Below are 27031 nucleotides of genomic sequence, written 5' to 3' on the forward strand. Positions count from 1 at the left end.
GTCAGCTGCTGTAGCTGCTCCCAGGTCCCTGCAGGACACACTGTTCTCATGGCACAGGGAAAAGAGCAAGAGGCAGAACTGAAACAGTCACTCATAAAACCTGCACTCAGACATGCTGTATATCACGTCCACCTCTCACGTTCTCTTGGTCAACACAAATTCTGAGGCCAAAGCTGACCGTAGGACGTGGATGAATCTTGACCTACTGAGAGGCACTGCAAGCCACACCGTCCCAGTCACGGGCAAGGAGGCAGAACCTTCTTCCAGGGAAGGAGGTGAATAGTTGGGGACAATAACACAATCCCCAGCCCAGCTGAAGCCCTGAGTACATAGAGTCAGTATAGCAAACCCAGGGCACCAGCGCCCTTCTTTCCTGTGTTTGTGGCTAATCACTAACTGGTGCTCTTCCCAGCTGAGCTCAGATTTAGCCTTAACAGTTTCAACATATTGCTCTAGATAACCTACTAATCAGTCAAGAATAGCACCAGGAATGAAACTTATTAGCCAGCCCTACAATAGGGCAATAGTTGCCAAACCCGGTCATTATCACAATTGTCTGGGGAGATTTTTAAAATTCTAAGTTCTCAAGACCACCCCAGAATGTGCCATAAAAGTGATCATAAAATCTATAAATTCCTCAGACATAGCATCTGACACTATATGTCCACCGCCTGCCCCCACTTCATGGACCCTGGATGAGGAGAATGGCGCAGGCACATGTACTTTTCAACTGCTCCTGCCCGTGATCCGGATGACCTTGAGTAAGTAAAGCAATCTCTACTTCCTTATCCGTAAAATGGTATAAATGTAGCATAGAGGTTGAGAGTAAAGGTTCTAATGTCAGACAGCCTGGGTATAAATCTCGCCTTCACCTTTTGGTAACCATGTGAATTTACACAAGTTTCTTCATCTGAAAATGTATCCACTTCATAGAATTGAAGCTAAGTAACGTAAATGAGTTGCAGAGAAGAGTGCCTGACACAAAAGTTCTCAAAAACATAGTATATACAATTTTATCAGTTTTCTCTAATACCTGTCTTTCAGAGTTGATATAAGCATTTAATGAGAACATATACAAATATATGAGAAGTATCTGGCTCAAAGGAGGTGCTCAAAAAGTGACAATGTTGCTATCATTATTCAATGTGTTTTAAACAATTTTTATAAAGCAATACATTATTTTCTAATGTGGTACAATATTTAGAGCACAAATATCCTACTTAATTATTCATGCACATGCCATAACGTAGAACACTCCATACTGGTGCCAGTGAAGTGGGAGTGGGCTTAACCCATGAATGTTTCATCATCTCCCTTCAAACCACCCCTAATAAACACACACTAAGTAAAAACAGCTTCAAGACACATCGCTAAGCTATCCGTAAACCATATGTCATCCCTTACACCCCCTCCAAGCTGATTGCCACCTCAAAGCTTCTCCCATGTTGAAATTCTGGAACTCCCCAGGGGGCAAATGAGAGCACTATGCAAAGGTATATTAAAAGCTTGGTCTGCCTTTGTAGATATATATGTGAAAGAAGCCTAGAATAATTATATCCTTTAACCAGTCCCCCTGCCCCCAACACACACACACACACACACACACACACACACACACACACACTTAACAGTCACAGTCGTACTTAGATATTATGAAATGCATTATCTCTCAGTGATTGGTGTTCCCATTTTGGGAACAAAGTGAAAGGAGACATGATTCTCCTAAAACACTTAAGCGCAAGTAAAGTACCCAAGCAGGCAAAGCATTCCTTCATCACAGGCATCGCTAAAATCCTCTCCTGATGTAATTCTGGGCATGATGTTTCAGAACTATGATTACGAGGTCTGGGCACCAGCCTGCCATGAAAAACAAATAGACACAAACCTTTAAACACCAACTCCAAAAACAAACAGCTGTTACCAAATTGTCTATACAACTACCACCCTAAAAAGGTTCTTGAAGCCCAAGCTAGGATAGCCGGTGGTGCCAGTTTACCAGGGATTATGCCAGTTTTAGCCCTCAAAGTCCTTTTTCCTATGAATTCCCCCAGTCCCAGGCAAACCTGGACTCTGGGTCGCCCTAGCTAAAGCAAAGAAGGTGAAATAAAAGCCAGCATGTATTGATTTTGAGTCCCCCTCTGTTAGGTAGACACAAATATAGACATAAATAGTGATCAAGGGGCCCCTGCATCTCAGGTACCTGACAGGGAGAGATCAAATTATTTTACAGCTAACACAATTCTGAAATTTGGGGGAGTCTGCAACTTCAACCTTACAAAGGGGAACCAAGCGTTTCTTTGAGCCTAGACTTTTATAAGCTAAAATAAAATCTTTAAATGAGAAATTTCAGGAATTCAAGTCACTGAACTATGCTGCCTACCTCTTTCTTCCTGTTTGATCTTTGAAGATTAGCATTCAGTATTTTTCATGACATTTATATTGAGGAAGGAATATAAGATTATTAAAAGCAGAGAAACTCAATATTGGGAACACACATCAAAAGGTCTTCAAGACAAAGAAGAGATCATATGATTTGAAACCAGAGTTACTAGAAGCATGTGTGCTGCACTTCATTTTCTAGTTAACAGTGTAACATACGTCAAAATATGATTTAAAACGCTTCTCACAGCTGAGCTGACATTTGGCGATCCTCAGCCTTCTTTTGCTCTTGAGGATGGGGGTTCAAATCCAAATGAGGTTAACACTTTGTACGGGTACATATTCCTGGTGGATGAGAAAAACAGTCTTTTAGTTTAAGTAAAACGAAAACATCTGTTCCACTCCTGAGGGAAAGAATTGTTTTTAAAAAGAAGGGGAGGGGATTCTTGGTTGTTAAAGCTGGAGATGGCTTCAGTAACTTTGCAAATGTTTAATAAAATAGACTGTCAGGTGCCTTGCTCACCGAGGATGATGAAAACTTGTGCATGAGCCTTGGTTCACTTCATTTTTCAGGATGCCATACCCATGTTATCCCCTAACCCTGTCTAAAACCATATGTTAATGTCTATCAACTGGTCCCAAGTTCTTTCCACACTAAATCAGGTAAATCCAGCTCAGTAAGTGACTGACCTTGTGCCACAAAGCTTGTCTTGGTCAGTAGCTGTGCACTCTGGGTAAGAAGTAGTATAAGTTAGCTATTGCTGCATAACAAAATACCACAGACTTAATATCTTAAAACAATACCATTTATTAGCCCACAGCTCTCTCAGTCATATCTTGGTATGGCACGCCTGAATTGTCTGCTCAGGGTCTCACAAGTATTGGCCAGGTTATGTTCTAATTTGAAGTTCAGGTCCTCTTCCAAGCTCATGTGTTTGTCCCACAATTCAGTTGCTATGGTTGTAGGACTGGGGCCCTGATTCTCTTGCTGGTTGTCAGCCAGCAGCCACTCTCAGCTCCTAGAGGCTGCCTAAATTCCTTGCCTCCTGGCCCCTTCCATTTTCAAAAGTGTCAACAGAGGATCTCCCTCACGTGGAATCCCTCTCATGCTTTCAATTACTCGCCTTAGGAAGAGCCCAGTCCCATTTAAGGGCTCACCAGATTAGGTCAGGCTCACCCAAGATAATCTCCCTTTCTTAAAGTCAACTATGCCACATAAGTCAACTTAATCACAGGAGAAAAATCTATCTTATTCACAGTCCTGAGGATTATGCAGGGGGTGGAGCTCTTGGAGGTCATCTTAGAATTCTGCCTACTATAAGAAATATAATGCAACATTTCTCTTTTCAATCCTTTGTACTGTTAGTGCATAGTTTCTTAAGCTTTTTACATCACAGGCTATTATTAAAATTAATGAATTCCATGGCCCCTGTTCTACCAAAAAAAAAAAAAGTCTATGTGCACACACATACACATAGATATACAGACACATACAAAGTTGTCCACAATTCCAGCCACCCTACCCACACCCCGAGAAGTCAATCCACATTTAAAACTCTGTAGATGGAGGCAGAATAAGCTGGAGAGATGAAGGGGATTCCTTGAAGTATTTTAAGCAGAGAATTACATGATCACATGTTTAGTTTAAATAATTACTGTCAAGTTTTATGACAGGAAAGTGTGGAGACAGGGAATATAGTATAAAGATGTTCTGTGTTCTAGCAAGAGATCGCAAGGCTGTGCGCTTGGGCACTGGTGATAAGGTGTGAGAAGAAGCTAGAAAAGCAGCAGGTCTTGGTAAGTGATTAAATGTAAGTCATGAGGAAGAGGAGGAGTCAGAGCACACTTCAAGTTTCCAGCTTGAGAAACTGGGTAAAACAAACAGGATAGAAGGCTGCTTGAGAGGATGGAAGGTAATGAGTTTATTTTTGGATATTTTGAGTTTGAAATGTCCTTGAGACAGCCTGGTGAGAACCAGGCAGCTGGGTATACTAGTCTGAAGTCCCAAGGAGAGGGCAAGGCTAGCAATAGATTTGAGGGGTCGTAGGAGAATATACCAGCTTGATTTTCACTGCACTAATGTACCATATGTATACCAATTTCTAAAACTTCAGAACAAAGAATGCTTTAATTTTATCTTTCTCTCTTACTGTAACATAATTTCTCCTAGAGTAACATTTTACACAAAAAACAAAGGGGTCTGCATTTATTATCACAGTTTCCCCCTATCAGAGTAGAAGGAAGGACCACAGGGCCACCACAGTATCATCAAGAAAACTAGTTAATATCCCCAAATTGGGTCCATTACTTTCTCACAGAAGCAGCCCTTTCTTCACTTTCACCATACATTGCCAGTCCTACATAAACCCAAGTGAAAATCTGATGGCATCTGAAGGAGAGCCCCCCAAAATTCAATCTCAGGTCCTAGTTGATATTTTAATAGAAAAAAAATCCTTTGTATTCAGTTCTATGAAACACAGAATCAAATCATTTTATTGTGCCAAATGTCAGTAAAGTTAAGATGTTGTTGGGAATTTCTAAGCTACCCTACCTGGACATGAAATTGACCATGGGAGCCTTCTAAATGGTCTCCTGCACAATACATTCTCCACAAGGCAGCCAGAGTAACTTTGTAAATGTAAAGCAGAGCATGACACTCTCATGCTTAAAGCCATTCAATGATTCCCATTTCTATTCAAATAAAACCCAAACTTCGCACCGTGTAGGGCTCCATCCTAATCACATCTCCGCCATGTTCTCTCAGGCCCTCCCTGGTTCCCTTTTGAAGCCTAGCTTTTCCCTGACTGAGAACTATTGTGTTTTCCTCTTCCCGGAACTCTTTGCCCTCAACATTTCTTATAGCTGGCTCCTTCTCATCTTATCTTTCATGTGTCACCTCAAAGTCCACTCCTGACCAAGGCCTTCCCTGACCATTTCTAACCCTTAACTACCTACTCTCTATCACATTACTGTTTTATTGTCTATATACACTTGTGATCTGAAATTATGATTTTTGTTTTGTACACTTGTTTTGGTTTTGTATATTTACTTACTGAATACTGGAGCCAAAAGGGCATCACTTCATCTTTATTGTTCCATAGCACATGAGAAGTGCTAAATAAATATTTGTGGAATGAATGAACTAATTGACCTGATGCCCTGTTTCCATAAAATTAGTAAATAAATAGTAAGAAAAAAAAAGCACTCTGATCAAGGATGCCAGTTTCTGTAGCTGACACCGTCAGATTAAAGCCTTTAAGTAGCTCACAGTGGGCTGGATGGAGAATGCAATGGGCAATTGTGATACAGCCTGATAAATACTAACAGGGTCCTCTAGGATCACAAGAAAGGAGCCTAATCTTGTCTTAGGGGATTCCATAAGGAATCATAGGCAAAGGTAAATCTGACCGATGAGTGAAGGAAAAATGTGGGGAGGAAGGATGGAAGGAACGTGGTAAGTGTCTAGACAGAAGGGACAGCAGGTGCAAAACTCTCCAACAAGAGATGGGAATCTGAGAATTTCACGTAGCTCCCTGTTGTGGAGCATTTTTCCCAGAGTAACTAGGATTCGATGACATAATAAGGTATGCGAACATATCGTGAACGCTAACGTGCCATATAAGTTATTATAAATAAGCGCAGACCTGTAATACTGGTCACTTATTACCTGATGGCTTCTGATATTCAAAGAAAAAGAAAAGATTATTTCGGAGAAGGACTTCGAGTGAAGGCTTCTCTGACTTAAGACTTATTAGCTAGATCCTCTGACTTCACCCCTCCTCCCCCCCGACCCCAGCTGGGTAGAATCCAAAGTTGGTGGATCTCGCGGGCTCACGGGGCGCGGGGGTGGAGGGGGCCTCAACAACGGCTCTCATTGGCCTTTCAAACTGAACTGGTTGGATGATTGGCTGAGGAGGTTTCCAGAGGCCGCCCCCCGTCGCTGATTGGATGAGGAGCGGCGAAGCTCCCACCTCCTTCACTCTAGTCCCCCCTCAGTCCAGTTGCTTGGCAACCGATTGGCATCCTCCGGCAGAGCTGGCTCCCAGTTAGTTACACCTGTAAAGCGGAGACAACAACCGGCTACGACCGCCCTACGCTTATGCCTCTCACGCCCGCTTCACGCACAAGCAACACGGGTGGTCCCAGAAGCTCGTCCAAGTTTGCCTTCAGATGGGCTGTGGGCTGGCCCTGAAGTGACACACCGCAGTTGAGAAAGTGCTCAAGTCTTCCTTCTGAAGTCCTCCTTCAGAAGAGTCAGAGGACAAAAAAAGTCACTGTTATATGTCCAACTTAGAGCCACTTATCTTGGGAGCACACAGCGTTCTGAGGCTCGGTCGAGAAAGCAAGTAACTTATGTCAGTTAACTAGGTGCGGGAAGGTGACCCATAACCTCAGACACCTGCCTCAGAGCGAACCCTAGGAGTGCGGGGACAAGTGCCAGACTCTGCTGCCTTATCATGTACAGCAGAGCCTACATCTTGCTGCAAAGAGAATTCCAAGAGTTGAAGAAAAACAATTATGAGGTGAGTACTGGAGACCTGGAGGGTGTGTTTCAGTGGAGTACCAATTTTTAAAAGCAGTTTAATCTGTGTTTATCCTATAAGGTATAATTTAGTTAAACATAATTTGCCACTACAGACTTGTTTAATGAACCTATTTCAGTATAATAATCTACTTCATCATAATAACAACTATTTGTACTTCGTAATAATAGTTAACAATATTGAGCACACTATGCTGAGTAATTTATGGGCATTTAAGCCCTGAATATCAGGGTCTATCAGGTAGTAAGTGACTAGTAGGTCCAGGGTTGCACTCATTAATTACAGTACTACAAAATAAGTTTGTAGTGTTTTGTTTTACCTACCAGAAACCTAAGCCTCAGAAAGGGTCAGTAAATATTTGGCCGCAGGATTCCATCACAGGGTTTTCTACTACTTCCTGTCTAGTGCACTTTTTGCCAACTTCTGTCACATATAACACAGAAGCGCCTTTCCCTTATAATTTTAACACAGAGGAAGGCTTTGCCCCGAATGCCACCAATGAGGTTTCAGTGTTCATAGGCTGTTCAGTGGTTGCCATAGGCTGTTTCATCACATACAATATGGAGAATTTAAAAATGGAAGGGACGAGGGTGTACTTAGAAAGAATAGAAAGCCGTGCATAGAAAGAGGGTGTAGCATGCTTACCAACAGCTGCATAGGGTGTAGTTCAATGGCATTGCTGTCTTTCCGCTCCTGCCATAGAAGTATTGCCTTAAGAGGAGATGTCGGGAACAATTATTGAGTTCAACAACAAACATCTGAGAGGTATGAAAGTAACATTTGATATTGTTTCTGCTCCACCTGAATTTTGTGGCTTTCTGTTGAAAGAAAATCTGTTGAAGGGGGAAGTGTTAGGTAAATATAGATAATGTAGATAATAGAGATGTAATGGTTATCCAGACTAGCACTTAACATATCTAATAACTATGTGGTTGCTCAGAAGTATTTATTGACTGTATTTAAGTGTATTCCTCAGCATAACCAATAACCTTACTCTATGAAATACATTTTTGTCCCTCCATTGGAATAATACCTCAAGTGTAGGAAAATTTTATTTTTATATATGAGCATAATTTTAGAGTTGTGTTTTTCTTAATGAAAATTTTCTTACTTCATGCCTTATATAGCATCCATATGTTTTTTAAAATCTTTGAAGAAATGCAAGCTTTCCAACTATTTCTTTCATTTTGAATTTGAGTCTTAAATTATCTGTTGTCTTACATAAGCCACACATTCTAGTCTTGACCTTACTGTCCCACTTGTGATTTGCACACTACACTACTGATTTATTTAAAATTTGCTATTGCATGTGTTTCCTGGAATCTATCTTAACTTCTCTGTAATAAGGCGATATATAACACCTTCCCAAAATCAAAAAAAAATTTATCAGAGAAAGAAAACGTAGAGCTTTTGGAATTCATTGTAATCTAATATCTGATTTTCCAAGCTGCAATAAATATTTAATCTTTTTTCTGCTTTAATTTTTCTTACTTAAAGGGTATTACTGGCTTTCCTGTAAGTGAAGGTATGATGCAATGGGAAGTTGATATTGAAGGTCTACAGAATACAGTTTGGCATGGTTTGTGCTTTCAAAACTAATTTACTTCTTTAAAAGTCTTTGTATTATTAGCCTATTTTCTTTAAGGTTGCATTGTATAAATTTTCTAGAATTCCTAAAGTATTTACATGTTATTTTTTCATTATATGGCTTAATTTTTTGCCATTTGTCAACATGGATGGAAATTTCAGGTTTGAATTTTTCTTTATGCCCAATCTTAATGTTATCATGTTTTTAAGAAGCACACACAGGAAAGCATATCAATTGAGAATATCATCTAACAGTCTTCCATGAAATCAGAGAATAGCTAACAAAATGCCTATTGGCAGAAAAATCCCACAATTATGTCTCATGTTTTTCCTCTATGATTTTCCCACAAATTTCCATAAATCAAATTCTCAAGCAAACTAGACCACTATAAGCTTTAATGACCATGCACTCTTACAGTTGCGGATTAACAAGATTATTTGTTTAGTGAGGTAGGGGAGAAAAACATGTAAGTGGACAATTACAATAAAATATAACATGTTCTATTATGGATTTTGAATGGAAAACCGAGGAGACAGTGATTAGTTAATTTTGCCTTGTAGAGTCAGGAACGGCTTCCCAAGGAAGTGTCACTTGAGTTGGGTCCTAAAGAATGTGTGAGAATTCACCAGGTTTAGAATCAGAAGGAAATCCAGGCAGAGTAAACAGCCTGACATGAGGTGGCAGGAGAGGGTTCTGGAGCAGTGAGTTCAGTAAAGATGAGTTACACAGTGAAGGGGCCGGGTGTTAGGGGGACAGGGTCAGTGGGTAGAAAGGACTGGTGGGAATGTGGCTGAAAACATGGAATTAGATTGTGAGGAGTCTATTACACCATCTAGAGGAGTCTAGGCATCCTATAATCCAATTTACTTATTAATATAATAAAACTCTAGGGACCTTGGGGAGGCTAAACTGTAGGAATAAACTTCAGTGTTAGGTTACAGTTAATCAGTTCAACATGACACTTCAGTAAAAATGTTTCTTTTTGTATCACAGGATCATTCTTCCAACTGAGAATAAATTTTACATCGGAGTATAATTTTGTCCCTCCGGTTGTGAAATTTAGAACAATTCCTTTTCATCCAAATGGTAAGGAACAAATGAAATTTTTATCATCACAGGTTCTGTCTCCATTAACCTTGTTCTTTGTTAGTGTTTAATAATGTTTCTTTTTAATCACTTTGTTACGATTATAAAAGTAAGCATGCTTATTGGGGAAAATATTAAAAGGCGGAAAAAAATTATCACCTGAATCCTAATTCAGAGAGATACTATTCTCTATATTTAACCAAATTTATTTCCTTCTTCTATGTATGCATTTTATCTACATAGTTGAGTTATTACACAAAGTTTTATATATTTTTACTTAAAATGACATAATACATTTATTTCTGCAATATTAAACATTCTTCAAAGTATAATTTTTAATGACTGAATAATAAACTTAATTCCTGTATTGTTCAATATTTTAGTTGGATCTAATTTTTTACTATAAAAATAATGCACGGACAAATTAACATTTTAGAAAGGAATAAGTTAGATTGCTACCTCAAGTCATATGTGAAGTAAATTCTTGATCGATTACAAGTGCAAAAAATTTTAATGCTAAAAAGAAAATCTAATAGAACTTTTATGGGTGTGGTGAGAAAGGCTTTTCTAAAAACAACAAATCCTAGAAACCATGAGAAAAGCATGACACATTAAACTACATAAACTTCTTAAGACTTCTCTATAGCTAACGACATTATAAACAGAGATAAAAATACACTGACTTTTGCAAACTGAGGGAAAATATTTTCAATGCATAAAACAGAATATTTATAATATGTAAAGACCACTTGTGGATCAGTAAGAAAAAACAGAGAGCAACAGAAAAATGGGCAAAGGTTATAAACAAGCGTTTTTTTTTTTTTAGTGTGGTTTTTTTTTTGTATTGAAGTATAGTTGATTTACAATGTTGTGTTAGTTTCAGGTGTACCGTAAAGTGATTCTGTTATATATGTAGTCTTTTCAAGATTCTTTTCCCTTATATGTTATTACAAAATATCGAGTATATTTCTCTGCACTATACGGTAAGTCCTTGTTAGTTATCTGTTTTAAATACAGTAGTGTGTATATGTTAAACCCAAATGCCTAATTTGTCCCTCCCCCTGCTTTCCCTTTTAGTAACTGTAAATTTGTTTTCTATATCTATGGGTCTATTTCTGTTTTGAATATAAGTTCATTTGTACCATTTTTTTAAAGATTCCACATATAAGTGATATCATATGATATTTGTCTTTCTCTGTCTTGCTTACTTCACTTAGTATGATAATCTCTAGGTCCATCCATGTTGCTGCAAATGGCATTATTTCACTCTTTTTTAATGGCTGAGTAGTATTCTATTGTATATGTATGCCACATCTGCTTTATCCATTCATCTCTTGATGGACATTTAGGTTACTTCCATGTCTTAGCTATTGTAAATAGTGCTGCAGTGAACATTGGGGTATATGTATCTTTTTGAATTATAGTTTTCTCTGGGTATATGCCCAGGAGTGGGATTACAGGATCATATGGTAGCTCTATTTTTAGTTTTTTAAGGAAGCAGCATACATTTCTCCATAGTTGCTGTACCAATGTACATTCCCAACAACAGTGTAGGAGGGTTCCTTTTTCTCCACACCTTCTCCAGCATTTATTGTTTGTACGCTTTTTCATGATGGTCATTCTGACTGGTGTGAGGTGATACCTCAACGTAGCTTTGATTTGCATTTCTCTAATAATTAGCAATGTGGAGCAGTTTTTATGTGTGTGTTGGCCATATATAAGTCTTCTTTGGAGAACTGTCTATTTAGATCTCATGCCCATTTTTTGATTGGGTTGTTGTTTTTTAATGTTGAACTGTAGAGCTGTTTGTATACTTGTACGATTAATCCCTTTTTGCTCACATCATTTGCAAAATTTTCTCCCATTCTGTAGGTTCTCTTTTTGTTTTGCTTATGGTTTCCTTTGCTGTGCAAAAGCCTTTAAGTTTAATTAGGTCCCATTTGTTTATTTTTGTTTTTATTTCCATTACTCTAGAAGACAGATCCAAAAAGATATTGCTGCGATTTATGTCAAAGACTATTCTGCCTATTTTCCTCTAGGAGTTTTAGAGTATCCAATTTTATATTAGGTCTTTAATCCATTTTGACTTTATTTTTGTGTATGTGTTAGAGAGTGTTCTGATTTGATTCTTTTACATGTAGCTGTCCAGTTTTCCAAGCACCACTTATTGAAGAGACTATCTTTACTCCATTGTACATTCTTGACTCCTTTGTCATAGATTAATTGACCATATGTGTGTGGGTTTATTTCTGGGCTTTCTATCCTGTTCCACTGATCTGTATTTCTGTTTTTGTGCCAGTCTGATACTGTTTTGTTGATTGTAGTTTTGTAGTATAGTCTGAAGTCAGGGAGTCTGATTCCTCCACCTCTGTTTTTCTTTCTCAAGATGGCTTTGGCTATTTCGGGTCTCTTGTGTTTCCATACAAATTTAAAAATTTTTTGTTCTAGTTCTGTGAAAAATGCCATTAGTAATTTGATAGGGATTGCATTAAATCTGTAGACTGCCTTGGGTACTATAGTCATTTTGACAGTATTGATTCTTCCAGTCCAAGAACACATCTGTTTATGTCATCTTCAATTTCTTTCATCAGAGTCTTATAGTTTTCAGAGTACAGGTCTTTTGCTTCCTTAGATAGGTTTATTCCTAGGTATTTTATCCTTTTTGATGTGATGGTAAATGGGATTATTTCCTTAGTTTCTCTCTGATTTTTCGTTGTTAGTGAATAGAAATGCAACATATTTCCGTGTATACATTTTGTATCCTGCAACTTTACTGAATTCATTGATGAGCTCTAGTAGTTTTCTGGTAGTGTCTTTAGGATTTTTTATGTATAGCATCATGTCATCTGCAAACAGTGAAAGTTTTACTTCTTTTCCAATTTGTATTCCTTTTTTTTTTTTTTTTTTGCAGTACGCAGGCCTCTCACTGTTGTGGCCTCTCCCATTGCGGAGCACAGGCTCCGGACGCGCAGGCTCAGTGGCCATGGCTCACAGGCCCAGCCACTCCGCGGCATGTGGGATCTTCCCGGACTGGGGCATGAACCCGTGTCCCCTGCATAGGCAGGTGGACTCTCAACCACTGCACCACCAGGGAAGCCCATCCAATTTGTATTCCTTTTATTTCCTTTTCTTCTCTGATTGTCATGGCTAGAACTTCCAAAACTATGTTGACTAAAAGTGGCGAGAGTGGACATCTTTGTCTTGTTCCTGATCTCAGAGGAAATGCTTTCAGCTTTTCACTGCTGAGTATGTTGCTAGCTGTGGGTTTGTTATATATGGCCACTATTATGTTGAGGTAGGTTCCCTCTATGCCCACTTTATGGAGAGTTTTTTTTTTTTTTTTTTTGCAGTATGCGGGCCTCTCACTGTTGTGGCCTCTCCCATTGCAGAGCACAGGCTCCGGACTTGCAGGCTCAGTGGCCATGGCTCACGGGCCTAGCCGCTCCGCGGCGTGTGGGATCTTCCCGGACCGGGGCCTGAACCCGTGTCCCCTGCATCGGAAGGCGGACTCTCAACCACTGCGCCACCAGGGAAGCCCTGGAGAGTTTTTATCATAATTCGATGTTGAATTTTATCAAAAGCTTTTTCTGTATCTATTGATATGATTATATGGTTTTTATTCTTCAATTTGTTGATGTGGTGTATCACACTGAATGATTTGTGGATATTGAAAAATCCATGCATCCCTGGGATAAATCCCACTTGATCTGGTGTATGATCTTTTTAATGTATTGTTGGATTCAATTTGCCAGTATTTTGTTAAGGAGTTTTGCGTCTAGGTTCATCAGTGATATTGGCCTGTAATTTTCTTTTTTTGTGAAATCTTTGCCTGGTTTTTGTGTCACAGTGATGGTGGCCTCATAGAATGAGTTTGGAACTGTTCCTTCCTCTGCAATTTTTGGAATAGTTTCAAAAGGAAACGTGTTAACTCTTCTGTAACTGCTTAATAGAGTTTGCCTGTGAAGCCTTCTGGTCCTGGACTTTTGTTTGTTGGGAGTTTTTAAGTCACAGTTTCAATTTCAGTACTTGTAATTGGTCTGTTAATATTTTCTATTTCTTCCTGGTTCAGTCTTGGGAGATTGTACCTTTCTAAGATTTGTTCATTTCTTCTAGGTTGCCCATTTTATTGGCGTATTGTTGCTTGTAGTAGTCTCTTATGGTCCTTTGTATTGCTGTGGTGTTGGTTGTAACTTCTCCTTTTTCATTTCTGATTTTATTAATTTGGGCCCTCTCCCTTTTTTCTTGATGAGTCTAACTAAAGGTTTATCCATTTTGTTTATCTTTTCTAAGAACCAGATTTTAGTTTCATTGATCTTTTCTATTGTTTTCGTAGTTACTATTCCATTTATTTCTGCTCTGATCTTTATGATTTCTTTCCTTCTGCTAACTTCAGGTTTTGTTTGTTCTTCTTTCTTTAGTTGCTCTAGGTGTAAGTTTAGGTTGTTTATTTGAGATTTTTCTTGTTTCCTGAGTTCAGGTTTTATCACTGTAAATTTCCCTCTTAGAACTGTTTTTGCTACATTCCGTAGGTTTTGGATCATTGTGTTTTCATTTTCATTTGTCTCTAGGTACTTTTTTGATTTCCTCTTTGATTTCTTCAGTGATCCATTGGTTGTTTAGTAGAATACTGTTTAGCCTCCATATTTTTATGTTTTTTTGAAGTTATTTTCTTGTAGTTGATTTCTAATCTCATAGTCTTGTGGTTGAAAAAGATGCTTGATATGATTTCAGTTTTCTTAAATTTACAGAGACTTGCTTTGTGCCCCAGCAAGTGGTCTATCCTGGAGATGGTTCCATGTGTACTTGAAAAGACTGTGTATTCTGCTGCTTTCAGATGGAATGTTCTATAAATACCAATTAAGTCCATCCGGTCTAATGTGTCATTTAAGACCTGTGTTTCCTTATTGATTTTCTGTCTGGATGATCTGTCCATTTATGTAAGTGGGGTGTTAAGCTCTCCCACTATTATTATGTTACTGTCAAGTTCTCCTTTTATGTCTGTTAACGTTTGCCTTATATATTGAGGTGGTCCTTTGTTGGATGCATATATATATATATATACAATTGTTATATCTTCTTCTTGGATTGTTCCTTTGGTCATTATGTACTGTCCTTCTTTGTCTCTTATAACAGTCTTTATTTTAAAGTCTATTTTGTCTGATGTAAGTATTGCAACTCCAGCTTTCTTTTGATTTCCATTTTCCTGGATACCTTTTTCCATCCCCTCATTTTCAGTCTGTATGAGTCTCTAGATCTGAAGTGAGTCTCTTACAGACAGCATATATTTGAGTCTTGTTTTTGTACCCATTCAGCCAGTCTGTGTCTTTTGGCTGGAGCATTTAATCCATTTACATTTAAGGTAATTATCAGTATGTATGTTCTTATTGTCATTTTGTTAATTGTTTTGCATTTGTTTTTATAGGTCTTCCTTCTTCCTTTCCTCTTTTTTAAAAATATTTTATTGAAGTATAGTTGATTTAAATGTTGTTAATTTCTGCTGTACAGCAAAGTTATTCAGTTATGCATTTATATATTCTTTTGCTTACTGTTTTCTCTTATGGTTTATCACAGGATATTGAATGTAGTTCCCAGTGCTATACAATAGGACCTTGTTCTTTATTTTCTTTCTTCTTTTGTTCTCTTCTCTTGTGATTTGATTATCTTTAGTGTTATGTTTGGTTATCTTATTTTTCATATATATATATATGTTACAGATTTTTGGTTTGTGGTTCCATGAGGTTTCGATATAGCATTCTATATGTATACATGATTATTTTAAGTTGCTGATCTCCTAATTTCAAATGCATTTCAGATGTCTTGCATTTGTACTCTTCTTCTCTCATGATTACTAGTTTAGATATCATATTTGTGTGTGGATGATTTCCTATCTTTACTGTATGTTTGCCTTTATGGGTGAGATTTCCCATTTTGTAATTTTCTTATTTCTAGTTGTGGTCTTTTCTTTTCCACCTAGAGAAGTTTCTTTAGGATTTGTTTTAAACCTGGTTTGGTGGTACTGAATTCTTTTAGCTTTTGCTTGTCCGTAAAGCTTTTGATTTCTCAGTCAAATCTGAACAAGAGCCTTGCTGGGTAGAATATTCTTGGTTGTAGGTTTTCCCCTTTCATCACTTTAAATATATTATGCCACTCCCTTCTGGCCTTCAGAGTTTCTGCTGAAAAGTCAGCTCATAACCTTATGGGGATTCCCTTGTTGCTTTTAATATTTTCTCTTTATCTTTAATTTTGGTCAGTTTGATTACTATGTGTCTTGGTGTATTTCTCCTTGAGTTAATCCTGTATGGGCCTCTGCGCTTCCTGGACTTGGGTGCTGTTTCTTTTCCCATATTAGGGAAGTTTTCAGTTGTTATCTCTTCAAATATTTTCTCAGTCCCTTATTCTCTCTCTTCTTCTGTGACCCCTATAATGTGAATGTTGGTGCATTTGACATTGTCCTAGAGGTCTCTTAAACTGTCCTCATTTCTTTTCATTCTTTTTTCTTTATTCTTTTCTGCGGCAGTGATTTCCACCACTCTGTCTTCCAGCTCACTTATCTGTTCTTCTGCCTTATTTATTCTGCTATTGACTCCTTCTAGTGTATTTTCCATTTCAGTTATTATATTCTTCAATACAACATTGTATTCTTCTTGGTTGTTCTTTATATTTTCTAATTCTTTGTTAACACCTTCCTGTAACTTCTCACTCTGTGCATCCATTCTTTTCCTGAGCTCTTGGATCATCTTTGTGATCATTACTCTGAACTCTTCCTTGTGTAGATTGCCTATTTCCATGTCACTTAATTCTTCTTCTGGGATTTTATCTTTTGCTTTCATCTGGAACCTCTTCCTCTGCTGTCCATTTTGTCTAAATTTCTATTTCTAATTTTATGTATGTGGAAGGTTGGTTATGTTTCTCAACCTTGGAGAAGTGGCCCTCTGTAAGGGATGTCCTCTGTGTCCCAGAAGTACACTCCCCTCTTGTCTTCCAAGGGCCAGGGACCAGCTGGTCCCAGGGTAGTTTCTTTTTTTTTTTTTTTTTTTGCGGTATGCGGGCCTCTCACTGTTGTGGCCTCCCCCGTTGCGGAGCACAGGCTCCGGACGCGCAGGCTCCGGACGCGCAGGCTCAGCGGCCATGGCTCACAGGCCCAGCCGCTCCGCGGCATATGGGATCCTCCCAGACCGGGGCACGAACCCATATCCCCTGCATCGGCAGGCGGACTCTCAACCACTTGCGCCACCAGGGAGGCCCCCAGGGTAGTTTCTGACTTGCATTTGTGGACTTAGTTCTGCAGGCTGCCGGATCATTGTTTTCTCATTTCTGGTGTCCACCCCCTGGTGGGTGAGGCTGTTGATGGACACTTGGATTGCTTCTGTATCTTGGCTATTGTAAATAGTGCTGCTGTGAATATTGGGGTGCGTGTATCTTTTTAAATTAGTGTTTTCATTTTTTCTGGATATATACCCAGGAGTAGAATTGCTGGATCATATGGTAGCTCTGCTTTTAGTTTTGTGACAAACCTTCGTACTGTTTTCCATAGTGGCTGTACCAATTTACATTCCTACCAACAGTGTATAAGGGTTCCCTTTTCTCTACATCCTTGCCAACATTTGTGATTTTTAGACTTGATGATAACCATTCTGACAGATATGAGGTGATATCTCGTTGTTTTGATTTGCATTTCTCTAATAATTAGTGGTTTGAACATCTTTTCATGTGCCTGTTAGCCATTTGTATGTCTTCTTTGAAAAGATGTCTGTTCAGGTCTTCTGCCCATGTTTTGATTGGTTTATTTGTTTTTGATATTGAACTGTGTGAACTGTTTGTATATTGTAGGTATTGACCCCTTGTTGGTAGCATCATTTGCAAATATTTTCTCTGATTCCGTAGGTTGTGTTTTCATTTTGTCAGTGGTTTCCTTTGCTATGCAAAAGCTTTTAAGTTTAATTAGGTCCCATTTGTTTATTTTTGCTCTTATTTCTTTTGCCTTAGGAGACCAATCCAAGAAAACATTGCTATAATTTATTTCAAAGAGTATTCCACCTATGTTCTCTTCTAGGAGTTTTATGGTTTCTGGTCTTACATTTAGCTCTTTAAACCATCTTGAATTTAATTTGTATAGGGTGTGAGTGAATGTTCTAATCTCATTGTTTTGCATGTGGCTACCTAGTTTTCCCAGCACTACTTGTTGAAGAAACTGTCTTTTCTCCATTGTATATTCTTGCCTCCTTTGTTGTAGATGAACTGACCATAGTGCACAGATTTATTTTTGGGCTGTCTGTTCTGTTCCATTGATTTATGTGTCTGATTTTGTGTCAATACCATGATGTTTTGATTACTGTAGCTTTCTAGTATAGTCTAAAGTCTGGGAGGGTTATACTTCCAGCTTTGTTCTTTTTTCTCAAGATTGCTTTGTGGCTCCATATGAATTTTAGGGTTATTTGTTCTAGTTCTGTGAAAAATGTCCAGGGTATTTTGATAGGGATTGCATTAAATCTGTAGATTGCTTTGGGTAGTATGGCCATTTTAACAATATTAATTCTTCCAATCCAAGGGCATGGGATATTGTTCCATTTCTTTGAATCATCTTCATTTTCCTTCGTCAATGTTTCATAGTTTTCAGGGTATTGATCCTTCACCTCTTTGGTTAAATTTATTTCTAGGGGTTTTTCTTGCTGCTATTTTAAATGGGATTTTTTTTCCTTTTTACTTTCCCTTTCTGATATTTCATCATCAGTGTATAGAAATGCAATAGATTTTTTTTTTCAGTACGCGGGCCTCTCACTGTTGTGCCCTCTCCCATTGCGGAGCACAGGCTCCGGACGCGCAGGCTCAGCGGCCGTGGCTCACGGGCCAGCCGCCCCGCGGCATGTGGGATCTTCCCAGACCGGGGCACGAACCCGCGTCCCCTGCATTGGCAGGTGGACTCTCAACCACTGCGCCACCAGGGAAGCCCTAGATTTCTGTATAATAATCTTTTATCCTGCAACCTTGCCTAATTCATTTACTAGTTCTAATAGTTTTGGGGTGGAGACTTTAGGGATCTATATAAAGAATATGCTTAATATTCTTATTAATATTTAATTAATAAAGATTTTGTTTCCAGTAACAATGTTGGAAATACGGAAAAGAGAAATAACTCCAATGTCCATTAATATAGGAATTTTTAAGTAAAATATCTTACAGCTATATACATTGCTTTTAAACATCAAGGAAGACATATGAAGACTTTACTCTTTGGTCATTCTTGTGCCCTAGAATCTTCACTACCTGGCATATTGTTAGTGCTTAAATATTTTTTGAATAAACATGTCCAGAAATATGTTGACAATTTACTATTAAATGAAAAAATACTTTGAAGAATAAAATGTAAAATATAATTCTATTTAATAAAAAACCCCCAAAACTACACACACACACGTGTGTGTGTGTGTGTGTGTGTTTCCAAATACTGACTTAGTTAACTAACTGTGTTAGGGCATAGGCCAACCTTTCATATATCTTTCCAATTTATATACTGATGTAATGGAACAAAGCTGGCAGGGAGGTTTTGCCATTCTCAGTGTGTGGGTTCCATTTCTGGACCTAAGACATTTACTCTGTCACCATTTCCAGCCAGTGGTAAAGGGAGAGAAAAAGAGAAAAGGGCAGAACAACTTCCTTAAGAAAATATGATCCAGAAGGTGCACACTTTACTTCTGCCGATGCCTCATGATTAAGACTTAGTCACACGGCCACATCTTGTTAGAGGAAAGGCTGGGAAAATGTGGGCAACTATGTATTCATCTAAAACCACATGGGGGAATGGGGATGGGGCAGGCATCAAGTTTCTTATTATAGAGAGAAGAAATGGAGGAAAGGAAGAGCAAATACTGGAGGACCATGAATAGTGTGCACAAAACTTTTTATACCATCATCTTTTCTTTCACCACTGAGTCATAATTTCACTTGTAACTTATAACAGTTTTAATACCAACTAGGATTTGTTTCTAAATTCTTTTATCACATTATTCACTGAAATCTTGTGTCCATTGCACCGTTACTATTATTGTAGTTTACAATACAATGTACCAAATCAAGCACCCCTCTTTTCACCTTTTCAAAATTTTCTTCCCAGGTCTTACCTTTTTATTGCAAGATTTTTCTATTGGAATATAAATGTTTTTCTTATTCATTTACAAAAATTATTTATACATTAATAAAAGTATTATTAATAATGATAGCTATAATTTTTTGAGGATCCACTATGTGCCAGGTACTCTATTAAGGGCTTTATTTTTTAAATTCTTTTCAGTGAAAGTAGGTACTTCAATCATATCCCCATTTCATATACTAAGCAAGTGAGACCTAGAGAGGTAAAGTTAATTGCTCAACGTCACACAGCAAATAAGTGGAGTGGTCAACTGTCAAATCTGTGTGTCTGACACCAAAGTCCATGCTCTAACAGCTGCTCTGTATTAAGTGTCTGTCACATTCAATGCAAATAATTTTCCTGCTTTGTCATTTGCTTTCTAACTTTGCTATGACCTGTTGATGTTCATAAGTTTTAAATAATAATTTTATGTAATAATATTAATGTATTATTTTAATACAGTAGACCCACATACTGGCCGTCCCTGTATAGATTTTTTGGACAACACTCATAAGTGGAATAGAAGCTATACATTGAGCAGCATCTTACTTACCCTCCAGGTAAGAACAGATTAATATAATGCTGTCTTTAATACTTTTAATTACCCCAATTACTCAAAGTATAACGAATAAAATGTAAAATGCATAGTTAAATGTTTAAAGGATTTGAGCAAGCTTATATAAATCAATAACATTTCTACATCAAGACTGTAAAATGGAACTTGAATTATAAAAACTATTATTTTTAAAGTGAAATCAATAGATTAAGCCCTTCCCAACCAAAGAATATGTATTTTATAAAAGAAGAAAAGAACTGTTTGGATGGTTTCAACTCTGGAAATACAGCCTTAGGTTTGCTTTTGGCTCCTAACTTCACTTTATAATGTTGAACAGGCCTTTTGGATCTTCCACATTCATGAACCTTGCCTTCCTCCGAGAGGTGAATCAAGTGACTACAATGTAAAATGTTCAGCTTTATCCTTTGTTTCTGACAGTACTAGAGACCTGCTTTTATAAGCTTTCATGTCAAACCCAGTGAACAATTAAACCAGGAATTTCCTCCTCTCCTCAGTAGATGCCTATTTCTAGAATGCACCCTTCACCTCCTAGATCCATGGGTTTTAGAAGCATGCTTCAGTGTTGTGTTATTCCCGACCCTCAAAGAGCCTCCCTTCTCATCCTGAAATGCTAAGATAAATGATTTGAGTGGCACTTGCTTTGACCACTTACATCTGGCTCAGCGAGATGCTATCCACTAGATTCTGTCCATGATATACTGTCTATTTATCATTGATAATATGTGGAGATAAACTATTAAATTTTGATCATCTGGAATACCTGAAGAATAAAGTATTCTGGCTTAATTGAATTTTCTCTGTAATATAGAATTACAACACAAATTTCATCTCTTCCATTTCTTGTTTTTGAAAATAATATAAAACTAATCATTAATTTTCTGGCTAGGCATCTTAGTATGCTGAGTAAACTTTAATATTTTTAAAAATTCAATGTTCAGTTTATTTATTCATTCATTCTACAAGTATGTGTTGAGCATATATAGCAGTGCCAGGCCATGTTCTGGGAGAGAGATTGGAGCAAAAACTTTGAGGAAGTAAGTGAGCGTGTTGTGCAGAGATTTGTGGTTGATCTTTTGGATTCCTTCAAACTGAGTCATCCTATCTCTTCCACCTAAATAGGATTGGCCTTAAAAATAGTAAAAATGAATGTTCTCAGGAATGTAATGAGTGAGGGCAAACCAGAGTGAAATGGTGAAAATTTTGAATAGCAGAATAATTTAATAAAACGTACATTGGGGGCTGTAAGTTTAGATAGCTTGGCTTCACATCTTGGTTCTGCCACTTAATACCTTTGCACTGTTGGACAAGTTTCTTCACTTCTCATTGCCTCAGTTTCTTCATCAGTAAAATGGGGCTGTTAGTAGCTACCTCATATAACTTGTGAGGACTAAATGAATAAATAACATGTAAAGTACTTAGAACCATGAGTTGTCCAAAAAAAGAATTCAATAAAACCTAGTTAATATTTTGATTGTTCTTAGTTTTAACCTGTAATACAAAATGACAACAAAATGTTGCCAAATATATTATGGAAAGTCAGTAGATTACACAGTTGTTTTCATTTTTCAAATAGATTTATAAAACAAATATGCCCACATTAGAGGGCTTTCCTGGTGGCTCAGTGGTTGAGAGTCCACCTGCTGATGCAGGGGACACGGGTTCGTGCCCTGGTGTGGGAGGATCCCACATGCTGCGGAGTGGCTGGGCCCGTGAGCCATGGCCACTGAGCCTGCGCGTCCGGAGCCTGTGCTCCGCAATGGGAGAGGCCACAACAGTGAGAAGTGCATGTACCGCAAAAAAAAAAAAAAAAAAAATGCCCACATTAGAGAAGATTTTTAAGATAGTGGAAAGGAAAAGAAAATCACTGGTAATCATAAAGAAAATTCCTTACCCTACTGTTATTAGCATTTTCTTCTAATTTTGTCTCCTGTGTTTCAGTTTTAAATCTTCAGTTCCACATTTCCTGCAGGGTCAAGCCCAAATTCTGTTGCCTGACCAATGATGATCTGCTTCTCACACCTCGGCTTTAACTCTCCCAAACACACTGTGGGATCCTGTTCCTATTGATATCTTCTTTTTTTTTTTTTTTTTTTTTTTCACTCACAGTGCTTTGTTCAATTCAGGTTAAAAAGCATTTATAGAGTTCTAAACTCTAAAGTTACAAACCCAAATCAGTCTTGCACTTTAAAAAGTGTTCAGTCCAGTTCCCCATCTGACTAGCAACCCATTTTATTCCCTCTTTCTCAGTCTGTTCAGCAAGAAGCTGCTCACATTGTAAGAGCTGGGTCAAAAGAGCCCTCCTCTGCAATGCCTTTCCTGATTTCCTTTCCTAGGTGAAATTGATGGCTTTGGTTTTGGAGGGAAGGAGGTTTTCTTTGCAAAGTGGTACCCTAAGCACATCTCTATAAGAACACTATAATGCTCTAATGCATATACTGTTTCCTTATCTGTCTTCCCCTGTTGGACTATAAGCTCCCTGAGGTCAGGAAACAAGTCTAATTTGTGTGATAGGTACTACGTAACATGATTGAAGCAACAAATCTGAATTTTTACATCGTTGCAATGATGGTATATATGTTCAAATTATATAGCCTATTTCTTTTTCACTTAACATTTTATCTCAAGTAATTTCCAGATTGCTACAATTAATATTTTAATGGCTATTTAATAGTACTTTGAAGGTCAGTGCTGCCCAATAGAACTTTCCGTGCTTATGGAAATGTTCAATATCTGCACTGTCCGATATCATAGCCTCTAGTCTCATGTTCTACTGAGCACTTGAAATGTGGCTACTGTAACTGAGGAACTGAGTTTTTCATTTTATTTAAGTAATTTAAATTTAGATTGCTTTCTGACTACTACCTTTTGACTATCAGGTGAGACACATTTATAATTATCACATTGTTATACAAGGGGATGTTACTTGAAATGGTGTTTAAAATATTTTAAAGTCTGAATATGCTAATCATCTCCTCCTAAAATTTTTATAACCTTGATTTCTTTGAAAACTTGTACTTCCATATACAGTGAAAAAGTAAGTACCAACACTCATCCACAGAAGAAATTCCAATTTCATGGGCTATAACTAATTGGATATTACAAAATGTACCCACTGGTACAGTTGTTTATTGATGCTTCAGATTTTTGTATTTACCCTCCAGATGGCTTTTTATATTATTTCATACTAACACATGGTGACTTTAAAAGTTGTACTGTTATTTTATTTTTTTACTATTTTAGCAGGGTGTCTGATTTGTATATTTTAATTATTCCTTACATTCTAGTTCTTAAAAAAATCATTAAATATACTTAATAACTTGTGTATATATTATATGAAAAGGTCTTAGGCACAGTGGTCAATGCAAAGACTGTTGAATAAACTTTACCAGATGTGCCTCTCTGAGTAAGATTATCTCTCCAGCCAAAGAGCAAAAGCTTGCTCTTGAAAAAAAGTTTCATCTGCTTCCCACCCACTTTGAAAGATATAGTGCAATCCTTATTTAAGCAATTATAATATTCTGGAAAATATAGCCCAATGTGTTTTCCAAATAGGAAAAAAAAGTAGAAAATTCTTGTTGGTTTTGAAATATCAGATGTCAGATTACTGCTTTTATTAGTGAAAGATTGCTATCATTTCCATGACTCTCAAGCCACAGTAATCCACTCTGACTTGTATCTACACTTAAGACATTCTGGTAGTTACTCTTTTGGGTATATTTTATTATCTAATTTGTATGTTATAATGTAAGATTCAATATACTGAATTATTGAATAAATTTTTCAAATTTGGGCTAATATTAATTTTGAGTTGCCAGATAAACAACATCATGGTCTAGCAGAACTATTAAGTTTTAGTTACTTCTGGTCACCTATTTCATCCAGATGTGCAAATACTATTGTAGGCAGAATTTTGAAGATGTCCCCCAAGACTCCCATTCTCTGGTTACTCAATCAAACACTAATCTAGGTGTGAAGGAACTTTGCAGGTGGAACTATGGTTACTAATCAGCTCACCTTAAAATAGAAAGGTTATTCCTGCAATATGCAGGGGGGCCCAAAGTAATCATATGAGCCCTTAACAACAGAAAAGGAAGACAGAAGAGTCACTCAGAAATGCAGTAAAGACGGAGAAAGGATATGACAGGAGGGGAGCAAACACGAGAAGGATTTTTCACACCTTTGCCACTGACATGTAGGGGTCCAAGTGTAAGGACTGGCAAGAGACATCTCAGGGTTGAGGGTAGCCCCCAGTTAATCACCAGGAAAGAAACGGGAAACTCAGTCCTACAAATACTGAAGTCAGGAACTGAATTCAGCTAACAGACAGCCTGAATGAGTGGGAGGCATGTTCTTCCCAGAGCTTCTGGTAAGAGCCCAGCCAACTGATGACTTGATTTCAGTCTTGTTCAGTCTAGAAAAGAAAAACCAGCTCAATAAACCCTGACTTCCTACTTGTAGAAATGTGAGATAATAAATTTGTGCTGATTTAGTTGCTAAATTTGCGTGGTAATTTGTTATAGCAGCAATAGAAAACTACTACAGATACCAAGTTAAGCATTCAGTGATCTGGAGGGATATTGAATTGCATACAAGTTTTTAATACATGTGTTTGTTTATTCATGTTCTAAATATGATCTCATGTTAAAATGTAGTGTATTTTTTAATGGAAATGTTTCAGTGTTTTCTAATGTTTACTTCCCTTTACACAAAAAAATCAGTTTAAATTTATGTGATAGGAAGAAATGAGTTACAGGAAGGAACTTGTAACTTGCTTTGATCCTAATGTTTGGCTCATGAAGGTATAGTATAAAACCAAGATAGATCAAGTGTTTCTTGAGAGTAGGGACCATGTCTCTTTTGTCTTTGTCTCTATCTCCAGGTGGATACATTGTAGGCATTTAATGAATCCTTCTTGAATGTTTTATGTATTGGTTTGTCTTTTTGCTCTAAGAAAAAAGTTACTTTAAAAACTCTATGTTCTATATGTTTTCCTATAGGTTATGCTTTCTAATCCAGTGCTAGAAAATCCAGTGAATTTGGAAGCAGCCCATATACTGATTAAAGATGAAACTCTGTACAGGCAAATAATTCTAAGACTTTTCCACCAGCCATTACAATGTAAGAAGTGCCTACTTATTGTTATTTGCCAGTTATTAATTATTTATAGCACGTAAATGATCTAGCAAGTAACTTGTATACAGCAATATTTTCTGTATCCATTTTCAGTAATGAAATCATACTAAGCTCTCTCCTACTGTACCTCTTTTTCAAATCCATCAGTGTGATCCCTTTTTTTTCCTACTTGAAGAATAGTTGATTTACAATGTTGTGTTAGTTTCAGGTGTACAGCAAAGTGATTCAGTTATACATACATATATATATATTTTATATATCTATTTTTTGAGATTCTTTTCCCTTATAGGTTATTATAAAATATTGAGTAGAGTTCCCTGTGCTATACAGTAGGTCCTTGTTGTCTATTTTATATATAGTAGTGTGTACATATTAATCCCAAACTCCTAATTTACCCCCGCCTGCCCCCTTTCCCCTTTGGTAACCATAAGTTTGTTTTCTATGTCTGTGGGTCTATTTCTGTTTTGTATGTAAGTTCATTTCTATCATTTTTTTTAGATTCAACATATAAGCAATATCATAAGATATTTGTCTTTCTCTGGCTGGTTTAGTGTGGTCCTTTTTAAAAGATTACCAAAAATCACAGGCTTAGTATCTTTAAAAGTAATGGTCATATGGGTGAATGGTGCTGATCAAAAGTAGTCTACCCATCATAAAGATATGACATCAGTTTTAACTCTCTGATCTGTAATGGATATTTCTCTGACATCACCTTTAGTGTCCCCCAGATCTTACTGATCTGGGACTCCTTTCCCCTTGATTAGGAAAGCTTTCAGCATTTTTCTTTCTGGAGAGTTCTTCCTCCAGGTATTCCTTCAAAGAATCCATGTGGAAATGACATCTGAGCCTTTTCAGTCTTTCTGCTCTATTGACCAATGTTTTCCTGATACCCTCGGTCTGCTCACTCTCATCCTGCCAGCAACCTTTTCTTGACTCTTAATTCCATCGCCTCTACTGCTCCTGTGCTCTCTCTGCAGTTAGCAGAGCAATGCTGTTGGTCCCTTACACCCAAGTGAAGGTTGGGATCCTAGTGACGTAGCTCTTTCCTTTACATCCTGCCCCTCCTTTCAGCAGTGCACAGCAGCCTCACACAGTAACTGGCATTATCAGCTCCCCAATCAGCAGGCCTTGCTGTCCAGACTCACTCTGCCAAACTGATGTCTCTTGTGCTTTTTCTCTCCATTAGATATCCACGATCTCTTCTTCCATCCCCTTCTAGGACCTGCCAGCCCATTAGTCAGGTCTGTACAATTTGTGGCCAAGTTCAAGTCCTCCTCCACAGGCCATCTGGTCAGATGCAATATTGATCAGGCATCTTTTCCAGTGTCTTCAAATATGTCATGATCGTCGCAGAGTTCCTCAAAATTCCCTGACAGTTTTGAGGCTGGTTTGTCCACAGAGGAACGGTACCGCTTCACTCTGATCATACTTCTGACCAACCAGAATACTGTAGCATCCCCCCCCCCCCCGTATCCTTTGCACTCAGGAAGTGTTTGTGGAATGAGCAAATGAATGATACATATCCCTTTTGTCATGCACTACAATACTGTCATTACACAGAAATATTCTGTACAAAGCTTTGTCCATATTCTGGTGAA

The 27031-nt window shown here is 37.7% G+C and overlaps 1 protein-coding gene across 1 annotated transcript in view; it reads left to right on the forward strand.

Moving 5' to 3' along the window:
* The first annotated feature begins 6836 nt into the window (after positions 1–6836).
* Positions 6837–27031, forward strand: part of UBE2U (ubiquitin conjugating enzyme E2 U) — a 41353-nt gene continuing 21158 nt past the window's right edge. Inside the window, exons 1-5 of the mRNA XM_060084331.1 lie at positions 6837–6902; positions 8421–8502; positions 9505–9597; positions 20186–20283; positions 25298–25418. Of these exons, the coding sequence (XP_059940314.1) occupies positions 6837–6902; positions 8421–8502; positions 9505–9597; positions 20186–20283; positions 25298–25418 (460 nt within the window). The remainder of the gene's footprint in view (positions 6903–8420; positions 8503–9504; positions 9598–20185; positions 20284–25297; positions 25419–27031) is intronic.

Source organism: Mesoplodon densirostris, chromosome 2 (assembly GCF_025265405.1).
Source record: "Mesoplodon densirostris isolate mMesDen1 chromosome 2, mMesDen1 primary haplotype, whole genome shotgun sequence".
Classification (NCBI taxonomy): Eukaryota; Metazoa; Chordata; class Mammalia; order Artiodactyla; family Ziphiidae; genus Mesoplodon; species Mesoplodon densirostris.